At 35.5% G+C, this 24,377-nt stretch overlaps 3 protein-coding genes, 1 long non-coding RNA gene and 1 pseudogene across 8 annotated transcripts; 2 read left to right on the forward strand and 3 right to left on the reverse strand.

Annotated features, from left to right (window-relative positions):
* Positions 1 to 25: 25 nt before the first annotated feature.
* Positions 26 to 8,918, forward strand: LOC111008851 (peptidase uncH). 2 transcript variants are annotated; one of them, XM_022281698.2, is made up of 19 exons: positions 36 to 462; positions 613 to 797; positions 950 to 1,054; positions 1,169 to 1,240; positions 1,340 to 1,487; positions 1,893 to 1,975; positions 2,079 to 2,134; positions 2,990 to 3,126; positions 3,216 to 3,306; positions 3,395 to 3,460; positions 3,622 to 3,844; positions 4,151 to 4,252; positions 5,662 to 5,747; positions 5,855 to 5,977; positions 6,500 to 6,569; positions 6,661 to 6,752; positions 6,887 to 6,991; positions 7,075 to 7,203; positions 7,997 to 8,918. In XM_022281698.2, the coding sequence occupies exons 1-18, from the start codon at positions 113 to 115 to the stop codon at positions 7,186 to 7,188; spliced, it is 2,208 nt and encodes a 735-aa protein (XP_022137390.1). In that variant the 5' UTR covers positions 36 to 112; the 3' UTR covers positions 7,189 to 7,203; positions 7,997 to 8,918. The 2 variants fall into 2 exon arrangements, with proteins under 2 accessions (XP_087975996.1, XP_022137390.1); XM_088119870.1 differs by lacking the exons at positions 6,500 to 6,569; positions 6,887 to 6,991; positions 7,075 to 7,203; positions 7,997 to 8,918 and having other exon boundaries at positions 26 to 462; positions 6,624 to 6,752.
* A 1,697-nt stretch (positions 8,919 to 10,615) lies between these two features.
* On the reverse strand, positions 10,616 to 11,464 carry AR781 (DUF1645-domain containing protein). The gene has a single exon (XM_022281364.1). The coding sequence runs from the start codon at positions 11,462 to 11,464 to the stop codon at positions 10,616 to 10,618; it is 849 nt and encodes a 282-aa protein (XP_022137056.1).
* Positions 11,465 to 14,220: 2,756 nt separating this feature from the next.
* Positions 14,221 to 14,989, forward strand: LOC148208000 (uncharacterized). Its single transcript, XR_015788893.1, has 2 exons — positions 14,221 to 14,382; positions 14,466 to 14,989. It is a non-coding gene; the product is annotated as an uncharacterized LOC148208000 (long non-coding RNA).
* Positions 14,990 to 16,073: 1,084 nt separating this feature from the next.
* Positions 16,074 to 20,438, reverse strand: LOC111009803 (transcription factor, putative (Protein of unknown function, DUF547)). 3 transcript variants are annotated; one of them, XM_088119872.1, is made up of 12 exons: positions 20,001 to 20,284; positions 19,795 to 19,864; positions 19,098 to 19,189; positions 18,885 to 19,001; positions 18,449 to 18,638; positions 18,157 to 18,311; positions 17,715 to 18,073; positions 17,502 to 17,601; positions 17,280 to 17,339; positions 17,080 to 17,163; positions 16,866 to 16,982; positions 16,074 to 16,543 (listed from the first exon to the last, which is right to left on the reverse strand). In XM_088119872.1, exons 3-12 carry the CDS (start codon positions 19,185 to 19,187, stop codon positions 16,244 to 16,246), a joined length of 1,572 nt encoding a protein of 523 aa, XP_087975998.1. In that variant the 5' UTR covers positions 19,188 to 19,189; positions 19,795 to 19,864; positions 20,001 to 20,284; the 3' UTR covers positions 16,074 to 16,243. The 3 variants fall into 3 exon arrangements, with proteins under 3 accessions (XP_087975998.1, XP_022138707.1, XP_087975997.1); XM_022283015.2 differs by having other exon boundaries at positions 19,098 to 19,199; XM_088119871.1 differs by lacking the exons at positions 19,795 to 19,864; positions 20,001 to 20,284 and adding an exon at positions 20,299 to 20,438 and having other exon boundaries at positions 19,098 to 19,199.
* LOC148208001 (uncharacterized) lies at positions 20,291 to 22,083 on the reverse strand (annotated as a pseudogene). The gene is made up of 3 exons (XR_015788820.1): positions 21,818 to 22,083; positions 21,556 to 21,701; positions 20,291 to 20,501 (listed from the first exon to the last, which is right to left on the reverse strand). The product of XR_015788820.1 is annotated as an uncharacterized LOC148208001 (transcript).
* Positions 22,084 to 24,377: the final 2,294 nt, after the last annotated feature.

Below are 24,377 nucleotides of genomic sequence, written 5' to 3' on the forward strand. Positions count from 1 at the left end.
TATTAGACTAATAAACGCAACATATGTAATTTTCAAGTGTGGTGTTATATAAAAAAATGGCGCCGTCTGTTGCGTGGAAATTAGTATAGTGTGAGTTCTTAAGCTCGCTTCAATGAGTGTCTGTGCTCTATTAGGCCTCGCTCGCTTTTCTGCTCCATCGTTTTCTCTTGTCTCCAACTTCAACGCCTTGAATAGAACATTCATCAAGCGATTCTCCACTCGAAGACAATATCGGAGCTACAGCTGCAAGCCTATGGCTTCGTCGGTGTCTTCTTCGCTTAACACTAACAAAGATATCTCAGAAGTAGCAGAGCAGTTGGAAAAAATAACTGCGCCCTACGGCTCATGGAAGTCGCCAATTACTGCTGATGTTGTTACTGGTGCATCGAAGCGACTTGGTGGTACTGCTGTCGACGGCAATGGGCGCCTTATCTGGCTCGAATCGCGGCCAGCCGAATCCGGGTATCAATATCGACTCATTCGCTCTATCACGATTGGAATGTTTCATTCTGAATTCGGTGGTCGTTTTCTAGTTCGGGTTCAGCTTGAATCTGTTTGTATCGATTGGGATCAGAATGCCGCTTAGTGTATTTCCGTTTTGAATTGGTTCAGGCGAGGAGTGCTCGTCAAGGAATCGGAAAAGCCAGGGGATGAACCTAGTGATATTACTCCAAAGGAGTTTTCAGTGCGGAACACGACCCAGGAATACGGTGGTGCTGCATTCACGGTCGCCGGAGATATCGTTGTCTTTTCGAATTACAAGGACCAAAGACTGTACAAGCAGTCCTTAAATCCAGGTCATTCAATCTAGACTCTCATGTATGTGTTAACTGATGGAGTGGATGTCTTAACCTTGGTTCACTTGATTGCTCATTTCCCTGTAAATGTGAGTGAAGGGGAAGAACTTGGAACTTTCAACTACTGATAAGTTGCGTTTTCTGGCAAGCAGATTCACCTCCGCAGGCACTCACTCCCGATCACGGTGGACCATCAGTCAGTTATGCAGATGGGGTGTTTGATTTTCGTTTTAATCGTTTTATTACTATCCAGGAAGGTACATAATTTCATATAGTGTCAAGAATTCAGAAATTGTGTTATCAACGTATTTATCATCGAAGTTTCTTTCTAGCCACATATATAACCGCGATTAATTAATTCATTTTGGTAGATGGACGTCAAAGTAGCTTGAATCCAATCACCACAGTTGTGTCAGTAAAACTTGACGGAAAGGAAATTGATGGTATGCATAATACAACGTGTTGTGATTACTGAGGAATTTGAATTACTGACTACATAAATTCGTACCGTAATTGGTGCCATTTTTGGGTATGACTCCCAGATCCGAAGGTCTTAGTTGAAGGAAATGATTTCTATGCCTTCCCACGTGTGGATCCCAAAGGGGAACGAATTGCATGGATCGAATGGGGTCATCCTAACATGCCGTGGGATAAATCTGAGCTCTGGGTTGGCTACCTCTCTGAGAATGGGTTAGTCGAACCGTTCTCCTTTGTTGGTTTATCTTACTTTTTTAAAGAGTCTGTTTGTTATAGTTCTTAAATATTCTTTTTTTTTTTACCATCTTATATGATTTAATTTACCATGCATTTTTGCTAATTGGAGCATAGCTGAGTGGATAAGACAATTATTACCATTTTGAGGGTCAATCACACCCGCAATTGTTAAACTAAAAAAACGAAAACAATGCATTTTCATTTCTTTTCAAATGTTAATTTTGTTTTTAACTCCAATTTATGTTAGAATCCACTAAAACTTTGACTGAAATAAAATTGTTGTCTTCATAGGTGAGAGACGTGTATTTTTGTTTTAATATCTGATATGATTTGAAACTGAAGTTTTGGATTATGATCTCGGTGCTTTTGGTTTTCTTGCAGAGAGGTCTACAAACGAGTCTGTGTAGCTGGTGGTGACTCTAAGCTTGTGGAATCTCCTACTGAACCCAAGTGGTCCGCTCATGGTATGTACAGTAGCTATTAGAAATGGTTAAAGAACTTGTGCCTGACTGAATGTAATGCTTGGGGTTCTTCTGGCTTTTATTTATTTATTTTGGGAATGTGCAGGAGAACTATTCTTTATTACCGATAGAGAAAGTGGGTTTTGGAACCTCTATAAATGGGTAATTTTTTCCCCCTCCATTTTAAGGTTACCTGTATTTTGTTCGAATTGCAGAACTATAGACAATGCATTTGGTTTGTGAAATCAACTGCACAAAAGATGGTTCTCTTTAATTCTTATTTTCTGATTGCTTTTAGTTTAGTAATCACGCATGCGTGGATAAATGAATTCTTTTTAGACTTTTTTGGTACATAATTTGAGAGAGTTAATGGATACTTGTAGTAGTATATTTCATTGTACCTCATGCAGGCATGCTTATGCATGCTTTTCGAAACATGGTTTTGTCTAGTACCTTAATCATTTATGGTAGGATAAATGATAAATCTATTGTCATATGCATGTAATATCAGACTCATCTACTTGGTTATATCGTTGCAAGCACTTTGTGGTTTGCTACTCAAATATATTACTTTCAGATCCTTCTGCTTTAATAAACAAATGAGATTCTTAACTGAAACTGATATCTGGTTGATGGTCAAGGGGAACCCCTCATTTTATATGGCCTGGACTTAGAGAATTTCAATGTTTTCTCTATATGCTTTGTTGATAAAACTGAAAAGGGGATGTAGGGATCAAGATGATACCTCTGAGTGAATTTTGTAAAGTCATTTTCATCATAGGGAAGTAAGGTGGATTCTTCAGTCATCTCATAAGGAGTTTAATTTTGAAATTGCCTTAGAGTCAGGGAAACAAAACGGAAAGAGAGAACTTGGTGGTTAGCTAAACCATTCTATAATCAGATCATTTGATAGTGGCCTCCTTTGCATATATGTGACTAACTTGATCCATAATTTAATGTTGCCAATTGGAAATAATGGCAGTTCTAATTCTTGCTTGATGCTTATCATGGAAACAGTTTGAGGCTAACAATGAGGTGGCTCCAGTATATTCTTTAAACGCAGAATTTTCCCAACCCTTATGGGTTTTTGGCACCAATTCTTATGAATTTTTAAAGAGCAGTGTTGGGAGAAACACCATAGTTTGCAGCTACAGGTGACTGAAGAAGTTCCTATTTTGTATACTTTACTTACTCTTAGATTTTTGTGGATATTCAACTGCTTTTCCTGCCATGGCTCATGCAGACAGAGAGGGAGATCATATCTTGGAGTTTTGGATGAGGCGCAAAGCTCATTATCCTTGCTTGATATCCCATTCACGGATATTGATAATATTGTGAGATATTTTTATTTTCAGTTTTGTAAACGATGTGTTTTCCCAATGATATTACCTTGCTTTTATTTATACATCTTTATCTTTTCAGACTCTGGGAAGTCATTGTTTATATGTGGTAGGATCCTCGGGACGTCATCCATCATCTATTGCTAAGGTTTTATGTTTGCTGTCATATGCTGTCTTCTATTTTCTTTGCACTGCTTTTTGCCTTCTTACATTGCCAAAAGTTTGCAAAGCTCCCGGTCAAAAACTTTGAATGATTTACTTTCTGCTTGCCCCATTGTCTTCTTCGACAATAACACTTTCCCTTTGCAGGTGACCCTGAATGAGAAAACCTTGGAAGCAGCAGGTTTCACTATTATCTGGTCTTCTTCGCCAGATATTTTGAAATATAAGTCGTACTTCAGCCTTCCAGAGTTTATTGAATTTCCAACTGAAGTTCCTGGCCAAAATGCTTACGCCTACTTTTATCCACCGTCCAATCCTATTTACCAGGCTAATCAGGCTGAAAAGCCTCCACTATTATTGAAAAGCCATGGTATGTTGCAATTATCCTGTCATTAACCTTTCATACTTGAGCAATAACACAAACAATTATCCTGCAATGTTTAGATTTTTTAGGGTGTCAGAATAGTTTCCATTTATTTTGAGGAACATTTTATATATATATATATATGTATGTATTCTATTATCATTATTATTTCATAAGAAATAGGACAAAAGGTGGTCTGTATTTGATCTTAACTATGTGCTGCAAAATTGGAAATAATTCCTTAGTTGCATTGATTTCTAGTTAGGTTTTGGCATAGCTCCTTCTGCATATATGATAAATGTTGCACTACAGGAGGGCCAACCGCTGAAACACGTGGAATTTTAAATCCTAGCATCCAATATTGGACTAGTCGAGGCTGGGGCTTTGTCGATGTCAATTATGGCGGTAGCACCGGTATGTTTGCAACCATTTCTTGTTTGAGATATATTTGACTATAGTTTAAACAGAAATTGTCTTAGAATGGTCATGTTGCTCTCTTCTGGCTTTTTTAACATACTAGCATGAACATGTGCGATGCACATGAAATATTCTAATTTTTAATAAAAAAGCAAAAATACTTAATGATTATTTTTAGCTTTCTATTTTCTTAAAAGTTAATAGATGCATATTAGACCAGAGAAATAAAAGTTTCAAAAAATAGAGAGTTTTTAGAGAAAGATCCGAAAAAATTTAGAAGAGAATCTCACTATTTTGTCTTATTTTAAAATATTAAGAAAATAGTTGCAACTCATTAATTGATTAAAAAAATTGACTTCAGAAAATACTATTAACTGACATCTTTTTTTTTTTTTTGAGAAAAAAATTAATTACAATTTTGTAACGTTATTTGTTTCTACAAAAATAAAGAAATAACAAATAATGATATTTTAAAAAATAAATGGGGGCATTTTTTAAAACAAATATATTTTTTTCACAAAACTTAACTGTCTACCCATCTCTTCTTTGTTTCAACCCATCTCGAGTTCCTCTTTATTCTTCCCCTTCTCATCCTTTTCTTCTTCTCCTCTCCTCCTATGCACCAACCGCCACCATCACACCCTCCCTTGTTTGTAAATTGCCACGGAGTGACTTCTCTTTTCTAGAGTCTCCTCAATGAACAAATTGATTTATGTTTGATAGGGTTGTAGATATTCAAGAGAGTCTGACCCCATAAAAGGGGCAAGTTTCCGTCCTTTTTAATTTGTCTTTTAGCCTTCACAGATGGCCTTGGATTCCATCACATTCGCCTCCCATTCCTTTTGATAAATATAAATTTTCTATTGTAATGGGTCATATAGAGAGAAGAGAATCATGGGAATGGAAAGAGTAAGGATTGAATCACTTAGTGCATTCCATAAAAAAAAATGGTTCACTTTATTTTGCAAAATTTAGGGCTCTTCTTGACTTGCGTACCCATGAATAATGTGGTTTAAGGTTTCATGAATTGTGTTAATGTGGAATTTGTGTTGAGAAAAAGAAACGGCATAAATGATAAATGAATATCTATGGAAGTTGAAAAGTTTGTTTGGAATTGTAAAAGTTGAAAATTGTATAATTGATATTTAATAAAGAAAGGAACGTAATGAGAATTTAAAAAAGTTTTTAAGGGCAAATTTGGTAGGCGAATCCATAGGAGAGGGAAAAAATGGAAGTGAAAGTTTCTCTCCTATAGCCCCTACAGCATGGATATAGATTTATCAATTAACCTCCATTCCACGTGATGCTGAATTCTAGATATTTGCTGCAGTTAGCTTCTCTAATTGAGGAATGTTTTTCATGGTTAACTTAGTTATTTACTAAGGTATTTATAATTTGCTTTAAAGGTTATGGGAGAGAGTTCCGAGAAAGGCTTTTGAGGCAGTGGGGAATTGTTGATGTCAATGACTGCTGCAGTTGTGCAAGATTTCTGGTGGCACTTTCCTACAATCTTGCTCTTTAGAATTACTGGAGTCATGATTCAATTAGTGATACGCTGTTCTAACCTTTAGTGATGGTAAACTGTATTGTTTTCTCTAGGTGGACTCTGGAAAGGTTGATGGAGAACGATTATGTATCACTGGAGGCTCTGCTGGGGGATATACGACCTTAGCTGCTCTAGCTTTCAGAGATACGTTTAAGGCAGGAGCTTCTCTGTACGGGGTGTGTCTAATCATTTTCTAACTTGGTCTCTCATAAGAATTCAAGTGATAAGCAGCACAGCTCGCAAACCAAGATTTATAATATAGATTATGCATGTGTTATCTGTTGTTGAACTATGTTATATTATTCTGCTCTTGCACTGAAACAATAATGAACGCATGGTATGATATGATTTAAAAATCTACTTAATCTCCAATAACTAAAGCCAAGAGTAAGAGCATGACTCCGGTCAATAATTTTGTAGTCTGAAGAGAGATTACTGCTCTTTATATTCTACTGTCAGTGTCTAAGAGTAAGAGCATGACCCATTATCATCTTTAATTGTGCTGATGTGAGAGATTTTTTTTTTCTGAGGATTGTTTGGATTGCTTATATATTTTGATCTTTTGCTTTCGGTTATATATATATGACTTTAGGTTTAGGAGATCGCTGTCCTAGTATTTTGCCCTTTTGCTTGCAACATTTTGGAACTATATACCATGCAACAGTTGACTGACTGTAGTTCCCATGATCTCGGAATAGGTAGCTGACTTAAGCATGTTGAGGGCAGAAACACACAAGTTTGAATCTCATTATATTGACAATCTCGTTGGTGAGTTAAAGAAACAAATAAAAGATCTTATATTTTATTGCTTTCTCATTTCAGTAATTGATATCTCTGATCCGATCACAATGGACTGCAGGGAGCGAAAAAGATTACTTCGAGAGGTCACCAATCAATTTCGTTGACAAATTTTCTTGCCCCATAATTCTATTCCAAGGATTGGAGGACAAAGTACGCTGCTGATTAATCTCTCTTTTTTCTCCTCATAATGTTGACATATAACATGAACCATTATGGACTTTATCTCTTCATGTTTATAAAGGTCACTGGTTTGATGGATTTTACACATCATATTGAATTTCCAGGTCGTACTACCTAATCAGTCTCGTAAAATTTATCATGCATTGAAGGAGAAAGGCTTGCCTGTTGCTCTAGTCGAGTATGAAGGAGAACAACATGGTTTCCGCAAGGTACGTGCTATTGCATCTTTTGAGTGATACTTTTTTGTTTTGGAATTAGGGTACAGAATGCTAAATTTGTGTATATAATACAGGCGGAAAATATTAAATTTACCCTGGAACAGCAAATGATGTTCTTTGCTCGGTCAGTTGGACGCTTCCAAGTTGCAGACGATATTAATCCAATCAAAATTGATAACTTTGAATGAGCATCTAACATGCTGGTACTTATGTTTGGAAACCTTCTACTTTGTGAATTAAATGATGAAGTTTTTTGAGATCTTCTGTCACTAACTTCAACTCAGCATTTGGACGAACTATGTTGGTCTAGAATATATTTTTTTTGCATCTATTAAGGGAGCCACTTCTGAATTTCTGCATGTAGCTTCATGTCATCGCAACTGTAACATGATTGTAAAGATCTTCGATTCTTCCTAGCTTTTACAACCTCGTGCTCCTGGTATCTTGTGATGCTATTATTCAGGAGCCCAGCTATCTCCTAAATCTATGATTCCATTTTTTATAAAAATTCGACTTTTACTGTTTTCGATTTTTCACCAACAACTGCTTATCCCATACATAGATCTAGTCAAATTCCTCACTGTCATAATGGCAAGAATGACCTACATCTTCTGAAACGAAGATCTGTTACAAAATGTTTATAGGGTTTCCACTAATACCGATCACTTTTTGGGTATGATTACCACCTATTTGAAGAAAAATATTGTATGCATTCTGCAATAATCAAAATTTGGTTCGATGCTACTATTACACTTGATGAAATTTATTTAATGTTACTGCATATCGTGACAATATCATCTAAAGTGAGTGTTCTTATTACTTAACTTTTTTTGAACTTTCTTATCTTTTTTGTACATTTAAGGATGATTTTAGTACTTATATAAAATGAATGGGGGAGTTATCAGCCGTCAATTTATGTAAACATTTCAGTTATATCTAATCCGTGTATTCCCCCCTTGAGCCACATTATTTAACCTTGACTCTGTGATCTTGCAGACTGTGCGAGGTCATGTAAATGCATTTGGGTTGTGATGGCTTTCTCGCTACAATTCCATATGTATACTCGTGATGTCAATACGGTAGAAGTTTGGAGTCGCTTCAAACCATGGTGGATGTCTTTGATGGGTTTGATTGCTTTATCTCCAATATTTTGAAGTATAATTTTAATGAATAAAATAATTTCATTTTATTTACAGTTTTGTAAAACTAAAAATTGCTTTTTTATTTGACATTGTTCTCTCTCACTCACTCTATCTCTCTCTATTTTTCTTTTCAATGTATTCCCTTTGGTTGTGGGAATTTCTTTGAAAGTTTTGTTGTAGTATCCGTGTTCAATGTCTTTTGATAGAGCTAGAGAAGTGAATCCAATAATTGTACTGAATCACAACTGTCAAACGTTTGAGCGGTCCTGGTGCTCTTTTGAAAAGAAAGCCGGATGTCCGTAGCACTTGGATACTAAACTGAATGCTTTCCTCCCTACCTCACAAATTTTATTCCTACCCCGTTATGTATCCTATCACTATTACTCTGTTACTAATGAAATTTACATAGGAAAAGACTATTATGCCGCTTTCCCCTAAGTTTATAATGTTACACTCATTTTTTTGCTCTGTTTAAAGGACCTACACAGCCTTCTTCGAGCATATGTAGAACATATAGGGACTTGTTATTTCTATCAATACTGCTTGTCGAGAGTTTCACCTTGCTTTGAGGTCGAAGTTTGGGAACTAAGGAAGTCTTCCCAAGTAACTTCTTTTTCTTGCAGTCCTTCCCATTGAACAAGAGCTTCTGTTTCTCCTGTAGGGGAATTCAGTAAATGGTCTTATTTTAGATGAGAAAAATAACTTTTTTCGAGAGAGCAAAACAAAGGAAGGAGAGCCTAAGAAAGAAGAGCAAAAAAAAAAAAAAAAAACAAAAACAGACTCAAATTCAAAAGAATGAATAAAAGGAGGCATTGAACTTAACCAAGTCCCAAACCTCCTCAAGGAACTTATTAGTTCTCCTTATCACTAAAGACACTTATTTCTCTCTAGCCAAATATTCCATAAAGTCACGAAAAGAATTGCCAAATGCCTCTCTGTCATGTAAACGGGATGGAACAAAACCTCCTCCATCATAAGCCTACATGAGCTACTACGAGCCAACTACATATGAAAAGTCCCTAAAAATCTATCCAAAATTGATGAAGCAAACTGGCACTACCAAAGATCATGATCCAGACTTTCTGTGGCCTTCTTACACACTCTGTACCACTGAGGCCCTAGCAGAACAGAAGACAATCTATGTATGCAATCCATGGTGTTAATCATCCCATGGGTGATTTGTTAGGCAAAAATTATGACATTCTTAAGAATTCGAACCTTCCAAAGCAAGGAGAACAGAGAACCTCTGGGAAGGGTGGACCCACCAAGAAGAGAAAAATAGGAGCTGCAAGAGAAATCTCTGGACAGGCTATGAGACCAAAACCGAATATCCTTTACTCTCATTCAAGGGCAGAAATCCAGCAAGGACAAGAGCAAAGAAACATCTGAAGACTAACTCCTAGAATGCAGGTGGTTGCAATTGCATCCCTAGATCTGAGTTAACTTGTGAGGGTAATGGCTTGACAAGCTTCAGTTACGAGTATAGAAAGTAGAACCTATCACTGCTAAAGCAAGTAGGTGTAGTTTATTGAGGAATTTCATGTCCTATGGTTGAAATTCCACATCTGTGTTTGTCTGTAGTTGTTTATATTAATTGATGAACCCTAGTTAATTGCAAACTAAGGTCATATAAGACGGGATCCTGTTACTCTAACAACTGGTCAATGGAGGATATTGGCTTGGCCATAATGGACCAGCCATGCCGGTGGTCTGCTATACAAGAGTTGGAATAGAGTTTGTCTTAGTCGATACGTGAAAATAAGTGTTTATCACTTATCAGTTATCAGCGCCCACAGCAACCACTTACTCCGTCTCACCAGTGGCATGGTATCGGAGATAAATCTGCAAGCTTCGGCTAACTGCCGCTAATTACCCACCTGTCTTCTGGTGCTAAGTCATGCTACGTTTGAATACAGTCTCTTGGAGGTTGAAATGCTCATCCTGAACTAGCTGATGAGCACCTTATCCTAGTTTGAGACTATTAGTGTAGGAATGCCGTATAGGCTACAGCCTAATGATCAACTTAGCAAACAACAGATTAATGGAAGAAACGATGTAAAGGTGCTTTGATCGGGCGAAAGTGAGCATATTTGGCCAAACAATCAACTATGACCAAAATAATGTACGGACATATGTCATCTTTTACTTTTCATATTGAGTTAGAATATTATCATAGTTAGTAATCAAATAAAATTTGATTCGCTTGAAATCAAATAGAAAGCTGGGTCAGGTACGTATGCTTATTTGCTTTAAGCATTCAATAGAGGAGGGTATTGTTATTAGTTATTACCACTACCAGATTTCTCTTGAATTCAATTATTTGGCAAGCTATTCGATGGCATACCAGAAAATAAAAATGACAAAATTTTGGTAAGTATTGTTTCTTTCCGGATGTTGCTGTGAAGGAACAAATGAAATTTGAAAAGAAAAATAAAAATAACTATACTCAAAGATTAAGTTAATCTTTGATCCATTAGCGTGAGGACCTGAAGTTGGCATGCATGTGGTTTGTTGGATTGAAGAGGAGTCCTCCCAAAATCCCCTTCTTGTAGGGCAGGAAAGTCTTCTTCTTCATGTCTTCTGATGCTGCTCTATTCAATGAAAAATACGGCTCATAAATTGAAACCGGTCCACCTCTGCTATTGTTAGCTTTGGAGCTTGTCTTCTTTAGTTCTTCCTGTTTCTTGTATAAGGTTGAGTATTTCCTTAGAGGATCTTTTCCAGTTCCTCGTCCTTCAGATGCACTTCGAAACAGATCCTTTAATCTCCATCTTTTACTACCCTTGGATGAGGTGGTATTAGAATTGGCATCAGTAGCAGAAGGAGATCCTGAAATCAACTTCAGCTGTCCGACGTTGTTTCGTGAAGGCTGCTTCTCGTCCCATGGAGATGAACAAACTCTATTGGGGGAGAGCGACCTCACTGCTCTCCGGGATGCTGAGGATGACAAGGCTGGGTTTCTTCCTCTCCCTCTCTTGTGTTCCTTTTTCTTTTCCGAGTTTTCAATTATCGTTTCTGATGGATCTTTCCTTTCAGTGGCGTATGCATTCTGGAAGATTGTATTTTGTTGAGAAATTGGTGATTGTGGTGGTGTCTCTAGTGGTCGGATTTTACCATCATCAAATAGCTCGTCGGCTGAGAGTGTGGAGGCCTCTAATTGCCGGCAAATATCAAATGCAAAATCATCATCCTCCACATTTGGTTCGTCCATTTGGGAAGATTGTGACTCATCAAAGTCTCTATAAAACTCAGACATGCGCATTGGACTGGAAGGTGCGCTGTAGAAATGGATACTGCTTGGCGATGGTACCACCACCTCCATTCTAATCATCTTCTCCTAACTCTTCTTTTTGTTTTGTGACGCTTTTGAACAGAAGACAGGCGAGATTGATGGGGAAGCAAATCCAATATGGAGCAAGCTAGACTTCCCAATATTTTACTTGGATGAAGAAGGGGGAGGAGAATAAATATATCGTCGGAGTTTGTTGACCGCAGGAAGAGAACCAAAGAGGTAACATCTTTATGGGCAAGTTACGGCTACTTCCTGTTATACCTTACGCATTACGTTTTTCTTTATATAATTGTATGCATGTGTGAATACATGTATCTTGTTTCTGAAAAACAATGGAAAAGCGGGCTTCTGGATTCAGGATTGACATTGTTATGGTGAGACTTGATTTCAAAAGGTAGAAAATTTTCAGTCAAGTCGATGGAAGTTGTGCACCTAACTAATACATATGAATGACAAAAATATGTGGTTTTTGGTAGGTGAAGGTAAAGCTATACATTGTCATTTAGTGCTCCTTATTGAATCCAGCCTACTTTCTGTTTCCTAGTTCTCACCATCTCCAAAATGGATCAAACTTGTTTATTAGTTTAGTACCTCCCTTACCCTCTTGGTGACGTTTTTCTGGCTGTGGAATATTGTCTTTGCCAGATTTAAAGTTCAATATGGAAAAAGGTTTGGTAGTAGGTTGGATCTCTTTATTTTCTCATGTGATTTTTTTTATATTAGCTTGTACCTTGTAGATCTCATTAATATTAATTTTAGAATTACGAAATGGAAACTATTTTTTTCCTTTTGAGCGCAAACCTATGATGAGAAAGTAGAGACGATGACGGATCTCAATAATATTTTTATTTTGGTAGATGATGACTGATCTTAATAATATTTTTACTTTGGTAGATGATGACTGATCTCGACAATAATTTTATTTTGGTAGAGATTGATTTTCTTATAATATAAGTACAACTTTTTATATATTAGTATGTAACCAAACGTTTAATTGATTTTCTATGTTCTATGTAATTTAAGAGTTCAGACTAGGTTAGATTTTCAAATATTAAAATGTCAACCGGTAGTTGAGTTTACAATTCACTTCATATGAAAGCAGACAGAAAAAAAAAAAAAAAGGAAGATTATCTTGGGAGGAGTGGTTGAAAATCTGGGAATAAGATTCTAACAGATAATGAGAAATTTTCAGTAGAGTGCAATTAATTCAACGAGGGAGATTTTTGAAGAAGTGTTTAATAAAATATCTTATAATATTTGAGAGTTTAATGGGTCAGCCCCCGTTTTAGACTGGATCATTCTTCTAGATGATGAAGAGGTGGTTGAATATTTTAGTTATTGCATTCCAATTTATAGGCTGTGTTTGGTTGTTTGATGACGCTGTATTTTGCGTCTTGGTGGCTCCAATTTTTCCCATTAGTTAGATGAGGTGGCTAAGTAACGAATTGCCATATATTTTATTTCTAGCTGACGTGTCTTTCGATTAGATCATGGGAGACCAGCTGGCAAGTCATGTAAGCTACACGAGTTGGGCCAAGTGGGTAAACTGGCCTCAGCCTGAAGTCTGAATCTGGGAATTTGTGGGCCGATTTCAATCCTTGTCAGGTCCATACTTTGTTGACTGTTTTTATCTGTGAATTTCATCTCCTAGGCTCTCCTCAAACCCGGAAAAGATACATAGCTTTGGACATATTTGACTCATAGTTTAGGCTTGTTTAATTAGCCTAGGGATCAAACAACAGTTACACAAGCCCAAAATTCTTATATACAGTCCAAAAATATAGATTACACAAATCTAGACTTTTCTAGGTTTAAGTCTATGCCTCACAAACCAAGATTTAAGGTTTTTGGATGTTACTTGTATTTACAAATCTATTTTTATTTTTCTTCTGAACTTATTAAATCTTAATTTTTTAGTATTCAACTTTTGTTGGATTCTACTATATTCATGACTGTCGTTGTACAATAGGAATGACCCATGTACCCATGGGCCCTATCTACATATTAAAGAGAAAAAGGGCCTTGACTTGACTCTCCCAACGACAAGCTAAGTGTGACTTCATAACCTTTGTGTAGCATAGTAGAGTGAAGATGGTCTGGTTAAATGATATCTGCAAACTGATATTACATACTTGATAGTAATTAATATCACATTATGTTTTCATTGATGAACCAATAAGATCCTTATGGCATAGTAAAAGTTTTAAAATTTTGAAGTCAGCAATGTTCAGTGACTAAATAAGAAAGTGAATAGAAGTTTTCAACAAAATTGAAGTCGTGTTTATAGCCATAATTTTTTGAGTTTGAGAGAATGTTCAACTTAGAATTCTCTAATATTTTCTCTTTGTGCTTCGTTGATTGATCTTTTTCAGGAAGAATGCTTCTGGTCTCAAGCTATTTTTCTTCCTCCATTGAAGACAGAAGGTTTCCTGATCAGAAGGAAGCCTCGACAACTGTTTTCTCGTATTTTACCTTAATGATTTGAGCCAGAAAAAGTTACTCTCCTACTGTTGCAATGGAATGGCGGTAATTTTTCACGACAGACCAATCACATGCTGTCGTTCATCAAATCTCACGAGACAACAAAATCAAACACTGGGTCCTCCAACATAAAAACCATTTCACCGTTTTCCTCTTTTGAACTCTCTGTACGACTGAACCTCATTTCAAGAAACTCAAACAGATGGAAAGAAAACACGACAAGAAGACTCCAGAAGAACAATTCAAGATATCGGTACCACGATGACTCAACGAAACTGCTATCAAATAGGAGTTCGAAGGTCTAATTTCTTTAACACTTTCAGCCCATACTTTGAAAAACGAAACTGCTATCAAACGAGATTTCGAAATTCTTATGTCTTTAACACATTGGTCCAACATTTTACTTTCTCAAGTCACGGGCGAGGGAGATGGGGTACCAACCAAAAGACTTGGAAAGGATATGAATGGTCACTCTCAGGCTATAACTTTTAGTTTTATTTGTATTGTGCAGTGATTACACTAAGCATTTTGTTGTTGTTTTTCATAATAGGTGTGGTGGCATCTGGTGGGTGCGATTTGGCCATTTTAAAGTAAGAAGATTGCAGGGACCACTGCACTTGATGAGACTCAAATTTCTTGCGATTAGGACAAAATTGAAATCTCTCCCTCAGCTACAATTCCTTTCAACATACCTAACATTCAGAATCTTCCAGCTTTCACTTTGCAGATAAACTGGTGATTCATTACTGGTGGATGGCTGGTGGGTGTTGAGTTTTCCAGAGAATTGTGGAAGATTGGAGCACAGTACCAGCCGTTTTCCAAATTCTGGTAATATTAAATATCTACATTCTCGTATCTAACATAAAGATTCATTTCCCTCCACTTGAATTAAAATTTCCTTCAATAGTACTTTTATAGGACGCTATATTTTACCCTACTAAAAAATATATGCTTTGATAAAATATTATCACATTAGCATTTCAAACTTTATGTCGTTATTTTGTTGTTTAGCTGAACTTTGTTCTTAGTGGAACTTTTGTAACATTCGGGATTGGAATTGAAACATTTAACTTACTTGGTTTTAGGTTAAAGCAATGGAGCACACTGAGTTCGCTTAAAATAACTAATTGATTAAAGTATTAATAACATTTCGTTCTCTCTGCATCAAAATATATATTTATTTATTTTAAAGGTTATGTCCCACAAAGTTTGGGGTTTCAGCAACAGGGTTTAGGGTTAGCTCTGAAGGCCACATGTGATCTTTTCTTTAACTGTGTAGTGATGACGTGTACACTGAGTTGGCAGAGTGATTAAATGAGTAAATATTATGTTGTTGTTGTCTCCATTCCATCTTCAGCAAATCCCTTTCTGCGTTACAGCCAAATACAGTTGGCAGTCCTTTTTATTGCTTAAACCCATCAAATCAATGCCATCTGGCACAAGTCAACATCAAATCACACTCATCTTATGCACTCACTTCTATTGAAAACAAATCTCTCTTTGTTTTAAAATTAAAAATCAAGATTTTAACACTTTTTTTTATCTCTATTATTTCAACTCTAGTTATCTTTGTTTTTGTTTTTTTTTTATATTCGTCTTTATATTCTCAAATTTTTATCATCTTAAATATTGAATGGGTAATCTATACTTCAAAATGTCTTATTTAATTATTGTATTTTAGTATTATACTTCACTCATTAAATTTCTTGAGAAGTAATCATAAACTCGTATTAAATAGTTTTCCTAGTATATAAAATTTATGTTAAAATTTTATAAAATAGAGACTAAATAAGTCGTTTTTTAGAATACAATGAGTTCTTAAAGTACAAAGACAAAAAAACAAAAATTCAAAATACAATAATCAAAATAGGCATTTTAAAAATATAGAGATCAAAATGAAACAAATAAAAAATACAAGGACAAATATTATTTAAACCAAAAATCAACCCATTTCTTTAATGTCATTCAAATTCAATAAGGTTTGTTTCATAGCAAAATTCTTCTTTGATGTCCCAATACATCCAATAATCTTCTTGCTGTCTCTTTCCACCCCCTACCCCCCAACAAATGAATAATTAATGGGAAAAATCAACTTTTTCCCCCACAAGAGAATGAAGGAATTTGCTTTGATGAGTCTCTATTAACAATACCAGACAGCTGTTAAAAATGGGGTGCTTAAATTCCTCAAACTGCAGAGCTGTTACTGTTGCATACATTTATTGTACATTAAATCTATATTCTTTATAGCTATCATACAGTGTACTACTAATTCTTAACCATTGCTCCAGAAACCATTCACAAAACAAAAACCATCTGAACTATGGGTCATTATGTGCAGAGAAGGTATCTAAAACTAAACTCATAAGGTATTACTTTAACAAACTGAGAAAGAGGCTGGTTCCTTCTTCTCTCCATCAACTTAATTGCTTCTTTTCCTAATTCACTTGGTAGTTGAAGGCACACCCAGTCCACCAAGGAGTCCAAGTCTTTGGCAAAGTCTAGCAAATACCAATCCAACAGCTTTGGGATTCCAAACTTCACTGATGAAATTCCAACTGCGGCTTGTAAATACTCTCGTTTTGCTATTTCTAGCTCGTTCTCTACCTGGGATGCTGTGTATACTCTCACCTTCATTTACCAAAAAAGTTCATGGAAATCACAAGTGGAGTCAGAGGATGGAAGGACTTGAGAAATAATTGGATGTGGGGTTAAGTTGCTTTCTATATTTTCCTAGATAATTAATTAAAAGATTTTCATTTATTGCGGAATCTCTCTAAAAAGAGATTTGCAGGTAATATAAGAGTAATGTAATCCTGAACCAGTACTGGCTTATGATGCGAAGAAAAAGGAAATGATATTAAGGTTTTATTCAATTTTTCACCGTTGGATAAAATCTGAACCGAAAATAGACGTTAAGACAGGAAATCTACTGGTGTGTTCAAGAACTTACAGCAGGGGAAGACCAGCTTCCACATGATAGTGCAAACGTAACCAATGGTTCTGATAACTCCAAGCCAAAAATACTTCTAAATGTCTTCTCATCATATTTTGGGCTCTTTGAGAAAGCCTGTTGTCAAATTAAATTACAAATTCACCGAGATGTTTACTTTTGTTACAACTTCAAAGTTCAAAATCATAATAGATTGTTGAAATGAGCAGCTTACATATTGTGAATGATAAGGCAGTCTCAAGATGAAATGCTCGATGGTTATGGCATTTAACAAGTGTCCGCTCACATTAATTGTTGCCTGGTAGATGCATTATTATTATAAGCGTTGAGTGAGATTTAAAATTTTGAAATATATGAAAAGAGAACTGAGCTATAAAGGTGGAGCAGAGCAGAAGAGTAATTAATAATCTGTACCTTCTGCATCAATGCAACAACCATATCGGGATTCTCCGGTATTCCATGTTCCAGGAACGCCTGCAGCAATTCAATCTCAAAAATTTCACGCATGTGCCAAAGAAAGTAGAGGACAGAATGCCAATAAATAAAAAGAAAGAGACGTTCACAAAGATAATGAGATGATCCTAACATATTAACTAGTAGTGGTTCTCTTAAGCAAAAGTTCACAGAAATTTATACATTTATCATGCAGGAGTTGTAGATGTTGATCCAAAAAGCAAGTTTTTCCTGATGCGTGAGACGTTGCAAGTTGACAGAAGCAAGTTTTCCCAGGAGGAGTCTGAAATTTAGAAAAAAAAATTGAGTGCCGGTTTTAGAGACTAGACTTAACATATAATGTCATAAACAGAAGCATGGAAATGATGTAAGACTATTAAAAGCACAAAAACTCACTTCAATCTTTGAAATAGAAACAAAGAGTTTGTTGTCCGCTTTGTATTGATCGAACTAGCTTCGACTGTACTTACATTCTTATATGGACCAATGTCTTGCATTCCAAATTCTGAACATATATCATAAGGATCCCGAAAATCTGTTTCTTCGTTCTGTAGGGTAGTTACAATTGAGAAGAGATGCAAGCTTTCTGTAGCACCTCTGTTCTTGGTTGAACTCATTCTCAATAAAATGCTTGATAAGCATTTCAAAATATTTTCAGAAATATTGTTTGGACTTTCATCACCAGCTACCTTGTCACCTGAAGCGCGTTGTTGTCTTGCTTCAGCATTTTCTAGATTTGTTACTCTGTTTTCTAACTGGAAGCAAGAGAAAAATATGTTTATGCCAATACTGAAAATGAAAGATAAGAAGAAGGCACCTTTGATGATTTTATACTAACATGTAATTTTGGAGGATCTGGTTTCTCTGATGATTTATGATGAACTTGATGTTTCTTTACTGGATTCCTTATCGTATGGGTTTTCTGGAGAGAGGATCCCTTGTTGTTACTCGTCGAATTTGTACGTGATTCATTTTCCTCTCCCAGACCATTATCTGAAACAGAAAGTAGGGAAAGAAAAAAGATTCAAAAGCCTATTTAGCTGACAGAAGGCAATTGCAAACCTAATTCGACATTTTTTTCATCAAATAGCTTTAAATTCAGATAAAAAGTTTCGCTTTGTCATGAGTACCAATTCTCTGAACTGAAAGTTTCGATTGAACTTGCTTAGAATTGTTTTTCGGGGAAACCTCCATGTTCTTCTTGGAGGACGAAATGTTGACAGCTTCCTGATACAGGTCCTGCCTGAAATGCACAACCAGCTCTTCAAGCCGCACCACTTCCTCTTCAAGGACAGCCACTTCGGCAAGAAGTTCTAGCATCTATGGCAGGTAAAAATCTGGCATTATAATTCTGGTTTCGAATGTATGAGATCTGAGGCAGTTTCACCGACCAAACCTCTTCAGTTCTCTAACTTAAATAAATCCATTTTCCTCACTACTTCCCTGAATTACGATTATCATTGCTTTCAAATCTTTCTAAAAAGGAAAGTCTGAAGCGAACAATGATGGGCAGAGCAGTAAGAAACAGTAAATAATGAAGGAATTATGGAATTTAAAATTACGTACATTGGGAGGAAGGAAAGGAGGGAGGCGCGGTAAAGCTCCCAGAGGTCTGGTGAAAGCTCTCTTCAAAGCTCGACCCACATTCTCTTCGTGTCGGAGCTTCTTCTTCAGCTTGTCAACCTGATGATTTAAAATGTCAAACCCAATACAAAATGCCGAAAATAAAGTAATTAGCGATTTTCATTGGGATCACACTCCGTTAAATTTAGTTCATACGTCTTGTTGTAAAGCTACTTTTCTCTCTCTGCTTGAAACCCGTCCACTCGTGGTTGCTTTTGCCGCATTAGTTCGACTCCCCTCCGGCATATCTACGTTTCCCTTCAAAGCATTTTGGAATTCAACCATTTAGCTTTTACCATAGTAGAATGCACGAATGAGTCTAGCCCAAAGGTGAAAGAATGGGTGGGAATGATTGTATGAAGAAAAGAAAAATAACGGGGAGAAGAAATCATATAAATCAAGAACTCAATCGGATGTTAATAAAAGAGATGACTTTAGCACCTTTGGAGGGGAAATACTGGAGCAAGACAGGAAAAAAAGGGTAGTAACCCACTTTCCCAGAAAATTTTTTTCAAGACCGAGAGAAATACAACCCCAAAAAGAAATTAGAGAGAATAAGAAAGTAAGTTGAAAACTCAGATTATCTTCCTCCATCTTTGGACTAAATTTGAAAAACCATATTTAATTCTCATCTAAGATACCCAGAAATGCAGAATTTCCGGTTGCTTACAGCATTCACCATACCTCCGAAACTTGAGCCCGTTTTGAGATTTAAAATTTTTACGGAAGAAGGCAACTTCTTTATGGTTTTGACCTTCCACAGGACAAACCGTTTCTCGAACCATGCAATGTTAGAAAATATAGCAACCTACTTAGAACTACGCACTAGACTTGGAAGTAAGGCTAGGATTACTTTTTCATGCTTCGTGGGTGCTCTCATAGACTGCAGCCTTGTCCTCCCTTTGCGATCCATCTCTTCAAAACTGCCGGATATCACACCAAAGACAATTCACTACTCAATTACCTTCTCAATGTCAATATGTCAAACAAAATAATCCCATTGAGTGAGACAAATCCAGAGATCGAAGCGTATTGAATAGCCTTAAAAAGAGATCAGACCTTTCTGAGAGGAAAAGAGTTTCATTTTTTCATTGATCCCTAAGAGCTTCAATGGAGAAGGACCAATACAAAGATTTACCGCCCAATTTCGACATTCCTCGATCAGTGTGAAGAAACAAACTTTGAAACTTTATTTTCGGAACATCAAATACTGAGAGTCTGGGGGGCTTGGAAGTCTATTTAAGATACTGTGTGTGACAGCCACATACAACTGGGTCTACCGACTCGACTCGGGAGTTACTTTACCATATCTTCCACCGCTTGAAAAGATTATCTTAGAGAGAGAGAGGTTACTCACTGAGTGAAAGGTAAAACGAATGCCTTTGCAGAAATTTTATGTCCATAAACAGCTCTTGTATATCCAACTCTATGGTCCACAACATGTCTGCATCATCATGGAACAACGTGTGCCTTCTCTTTCGAAGCCCATCTCCTTTATATCCTTTCTTTTATGCCCTCTTTTCTTTCTTTTTGGGCATAGAATTGCAAATATAATTAAACCTGAAAAACAGAGTACAACCAGAGTAATTAAGATTTCATTGGTTAAATATAAACCAAATCCCATGTGGGTTGTGATTGTTAGTGATTTTGGAAGCACAGCTGAGAGGTGATTGCATAAAATAATTATAAGGAATGAATTTGACGGCAAAGGCTGCCAAAGTCACATGCTTGCCAACTAATTAATACATTTTACTTCTTTCGGAAGATCCAAAGCAGAAGTGCTCAACAGTTGCCTGGTTTAATCATACATATAATATTGGCACTCATTCTTAATTACTTACCTAATACCGAAGTTTAATATAATAATTCCTTTCAATTCAAGAAATATATAAACCATTTCTGCTATTTTCTTCAAATATGGACCGTAACGGATTTGACCTGACTTGAAAAGGGGGAAAGAAAACTAAGTGTTCACCTAGTACCGATTTATGCCGCTCGAGAATGCTCCCCACCTACTTTCTTCCTTGTACATAAAGAAAAGATAATTGATAACAAATGAAGCCCCTTATCTATAAAAATCAACTGATGCGTTCGAAATGAACCCCACTGCTCATGCAATGTTCGATGTCTCTTCAAGCTCCTCAATAACTTATACGTCAAAAACAATTGATTTCTTTAAAAACAAGCAATCTCTGTTTTTTAAAAAGCAAACTTAGCTATTTTGTCACTTACACATGGAACGGATGCTGTCATGATACAAATGGTCACTTTTCGACTAAAAACAATAAAAAAAAGGACTTTCAGGAAATAAGGAAATTGATAAATTCAAAGCAGGCTCTCACAACCACGTGACAGTGACATCAAAGCAGAAATATTTTAATGCTCTATGATTAACAAAAGTAATAAAGCAACAATCTCTTCAAGGATGGGAGCCATTAAATAATTGGGGGGGCACTGTTTTAATGCAGTTTGGATGGGACTACTGCTTATATGAATTCCGAAAGAATTAATCTGGGGTTGCAAGAACAAAGTTCTTCATGAAGTTTTTAATATTTTGTACTTGAATCATTAAAACTGCACATAATGAAGAAAGTAGGAAGCCAGAAGTGTTTACAAGTTTCTCAGAGGCATTTCAACTGTGACCACTGCTGCAATTCTGATGCCAGAGCGGATTTTCATTTTGTCGAACAGTTTGTGCGCATTTGCACGACACGGCTCATCGGAGCATATCAGCAATTGGAAAGCTCTCTTTCTGTATTCCTAACAAAAATTAACTAGCAGTCGTTGAAGTTGGAGAGTGAACAATTACCATATTCGATTCCAGACAGCGATTTTGCAGGACGATGAGAATAGGAGGGCTACTTTAGTTTTCTTACCTGCTCATTCTTCAGAAAGGCAAGCAATCGGAGAATTGGTGCAACTCGAAGCATTCTTAAAAGCGAAATCGTCAGATACAAGCGGACAATGACGCATCCACGACCTAACAAATTTTGCAGTTCCTTAATCATCCTTCTGTAATTAATGCAAATTCATGGAAGAATATTAGGCGTAACGATTTTGATTATCATTTCTCCGCGAAAGCTTTTTGTATCCTGTGGCTTTCTGTTTGGTGTGAAATTTCGCTCCATTTTTTTTAGCTCAACTTCCCTGAAATTTTACTCCATTGACTTTTAAAATTGTTTTATTTTCACTTCAAAGATTTCAGAATATTTATTATGTACCTAATTTTCAGATTTATTTAATTCTAATTATTAAATTTTCAAAATATCTATTTTTAATACTTAAATTTTAAATATTAATTATTTTTGTCGTTACCTTCATTTTAATTATTATATATAGATGTCAAAGCGAGCATAGCTTCACAATGATTGACATATACATCCAACTACGAGGTTGTCAGTTCGATCCTCCACCCCTACGTGTTGTATCAAAAAAATTATTATATATAGATAATATAACTTTCAATATGTGTATTAATGTGTTACTTAGGGTAAGCACCTCCATATTAGGAATAATGGACACCTCCATATTTTATCTATCAATAATCTTTTATTTATCTTCTTATTTAACTAACGTGGGACTTTGATCGTGTTTTCAATATGATCCTCTTCTTCTCATAGCCATTTAAAATTATTTTCTACATTCCAATGATTAAACTAAGAAAAAATAATTAATTTACAAATCTCAAGACTAAAATACAAAATTTTCCGAAATAATAACAATTGTCCTTTTGCAAAAAAGATTAAAAAAAAAAAGATTAAAATTTCCCTTTGATAAAGGAGTGGGTCTCCTTCCTTTGTCTGTGTCGGTTTGCAACACCAACGAAGGACATGACTTTATTGACTAAATGAATAATATACATTTCATACAAATCCAATTTAATACTCTTTTTTTAGCTTAGTAACCATATCAACAAATCCCATTATTTATTGAATTTATGTCCAATATATTACTTAATCAATTGATATATCAACTAACATTGACCATCATATTTTTATCCATTATTTAAAATAATTATATTTCAAAAATTCTAATAAAAAAAAAAAGCTACCAACTAGAGAGTACAACTTCCATTAGAGTACCTCTATACCAACCTTACTCAAAATATTTTAAATTTTAACACAAATTAAAAATATTTACAAATATTACATCATGTACTTCAAAAACGACCTATCAATATATCTCAACCTTCATGTATGGATGTTCATTAAATTCTTTTAGAAAATTACATAAACTCATAAGTTATAAATCATCAATACAAATGCATATTAAAATTGGTGATATTTTGTTGAGATTTTTTTCTATATACTTTGGTTGCTATTAACCATTATAAGAAAATAGATTAAAAGATTTATTGGTCCTCTACTTTCATTGAAATAACAAATTTTGTAACGATTTAGTCTCTACTAATTGATGTACTAATTTATTTCCTATAGCTTAAAATGTGTAACAATTCAGTTCTTATTGTGAAATTTTTGTTAAGATTTAATAAGGTTTCTTATATATTTAAATCAATAAACCGATAAAATACCAAATATATTTATAAATTACAAAGACCGAGTCATTATATGATAAAGATTGACCTTTAATTTCGATGATTTTTTTACAAATTTTAAAATACAAGAACTAAATGATTATGCAGGGTTAAATTGTTAAGATTTTTTTATTTTTTTCTTTTTTTCGTCTATAGTACAATACGTGAGAGTGGAAGTGGAGGATTGAACTCACAACCTCTCGATTGGAGATTTGCAGCTAAATTGTTAGAGTTACCTTGTTTACAACTACATAAACGAAGTTGTTACTTCAATAAAAGTATGGAAACCAAACGTGTTTCGTATGACGAAAATTTTAGTGTAACTTAGTTACACCGACGATGTCGTTGCAATAGAATAAGGTAGAAGGTCCTACTGAGATCTAAATCTTATTTTTCAATTTTAGTTGCACAGTTGGTTGTACTTGGGAAGCTCAGCTTCAGCACTGTTTGTAAAGACAACAATCTCATCGCTCATTTATGTCAAATTGGACTCTTTCTGACCTCAAAAAGACAACACACACAAACAAGACAGTAAATTTCATGTGGGGTTCAGGTAAAACCGTTTCCAACTTTGTAAATTATTTGTATTTTTCCCTTCCTTTATTTTAAGATGGGTAAGAAAGAGAGAATTTACTGGGATTTGATTGTCTCCAATACTTGCTCATGTAGCTGTGAGTCTATAAATTTAGAGTTTGTTTCACCTGTAAGCTCTAATCGAATCATCGGCTTTTGATATAATAACCGATGGATATCTTATCTATTGAATTATGTTTAGATTAGTGTAAAAAGTTCATAATATGCTCATGATAGTGAATTATTTGGTATTGTGAGATCGTTTTAACTTTAAATTTTTTCTGGTTTAAAGTTAAATTTTCTAAATGCCTTAGCAATTGTCTAAAAAT

Source organism: Momordica charantia (assembly GCF_013281855.1).
Source record: "Momordica charantia cultivar OHB3-1 chromosome 11 unlocalized genomic scaffold, Mcharantia_2.0 BLBB01000011.1, whole genome shotgun sequence".
Taxonomy (NCBI): Eukaryota; Viridiplantae; Streptophyta; class Magnoliopsida; order Cucurbitales; family Cucurbitaceae; genus Momordica; species Momordica charantia.

Excerpts from the sequence above, each read along its gene's own strand:
- LOC111008851 (XM_022281698.2), top strand. The coding sequence starts at position 113 with ATGAGTGTCTGTGCTCTATTAGGCCTCGCTCGCTTTTCTGCTCCATCG. Across the intron at positions 1,241-1,339 it reads TGACGGAAAGGAAATTGATG|ATCCGAAGGTCTTAGTTGAA; the intron begins GTATGCATAATA and ends TATGACTCCCAG. Across the intron at positions 3,461-3,621 it reads ATCCATCATCTATTGCTAAG|GTGACCCTGAATGAGAAAAC; the intron begins GTTTTATGTTTG and ends TTCCCTTTGCAG.
- AR781 (XM_022281364.1), bottom strand. The coding sequence starts at position 11,464 with ATGGAGGTGGTGGTACCATCGCCAAGCAGTATCCATTTCTACAGCGCA.
- LOC111009803 (XM_022283015.2), bottom strand. The coding sequence starts at position 19,854 with ATGGATCGCAAAGGGAGGACAAGGCTGCAGTCTATGAGAGCACCCACG. Across the intron at positions 19,200-19,794 it reads CACCCACGAAGCATGAAAAA|GGAAACGTAGATATGCCGGA; the intron begins GTAATCCTAGCC and ends AATGCTTTGAAG. Across the intron at positions 16,983-17,079 it reads TGCCTTATCATTCACAATAT|GCTTTCTCAAAGAGCCCAAA; the intron begins GTAAGCTGCTCA and ends ATTTGACAACAG.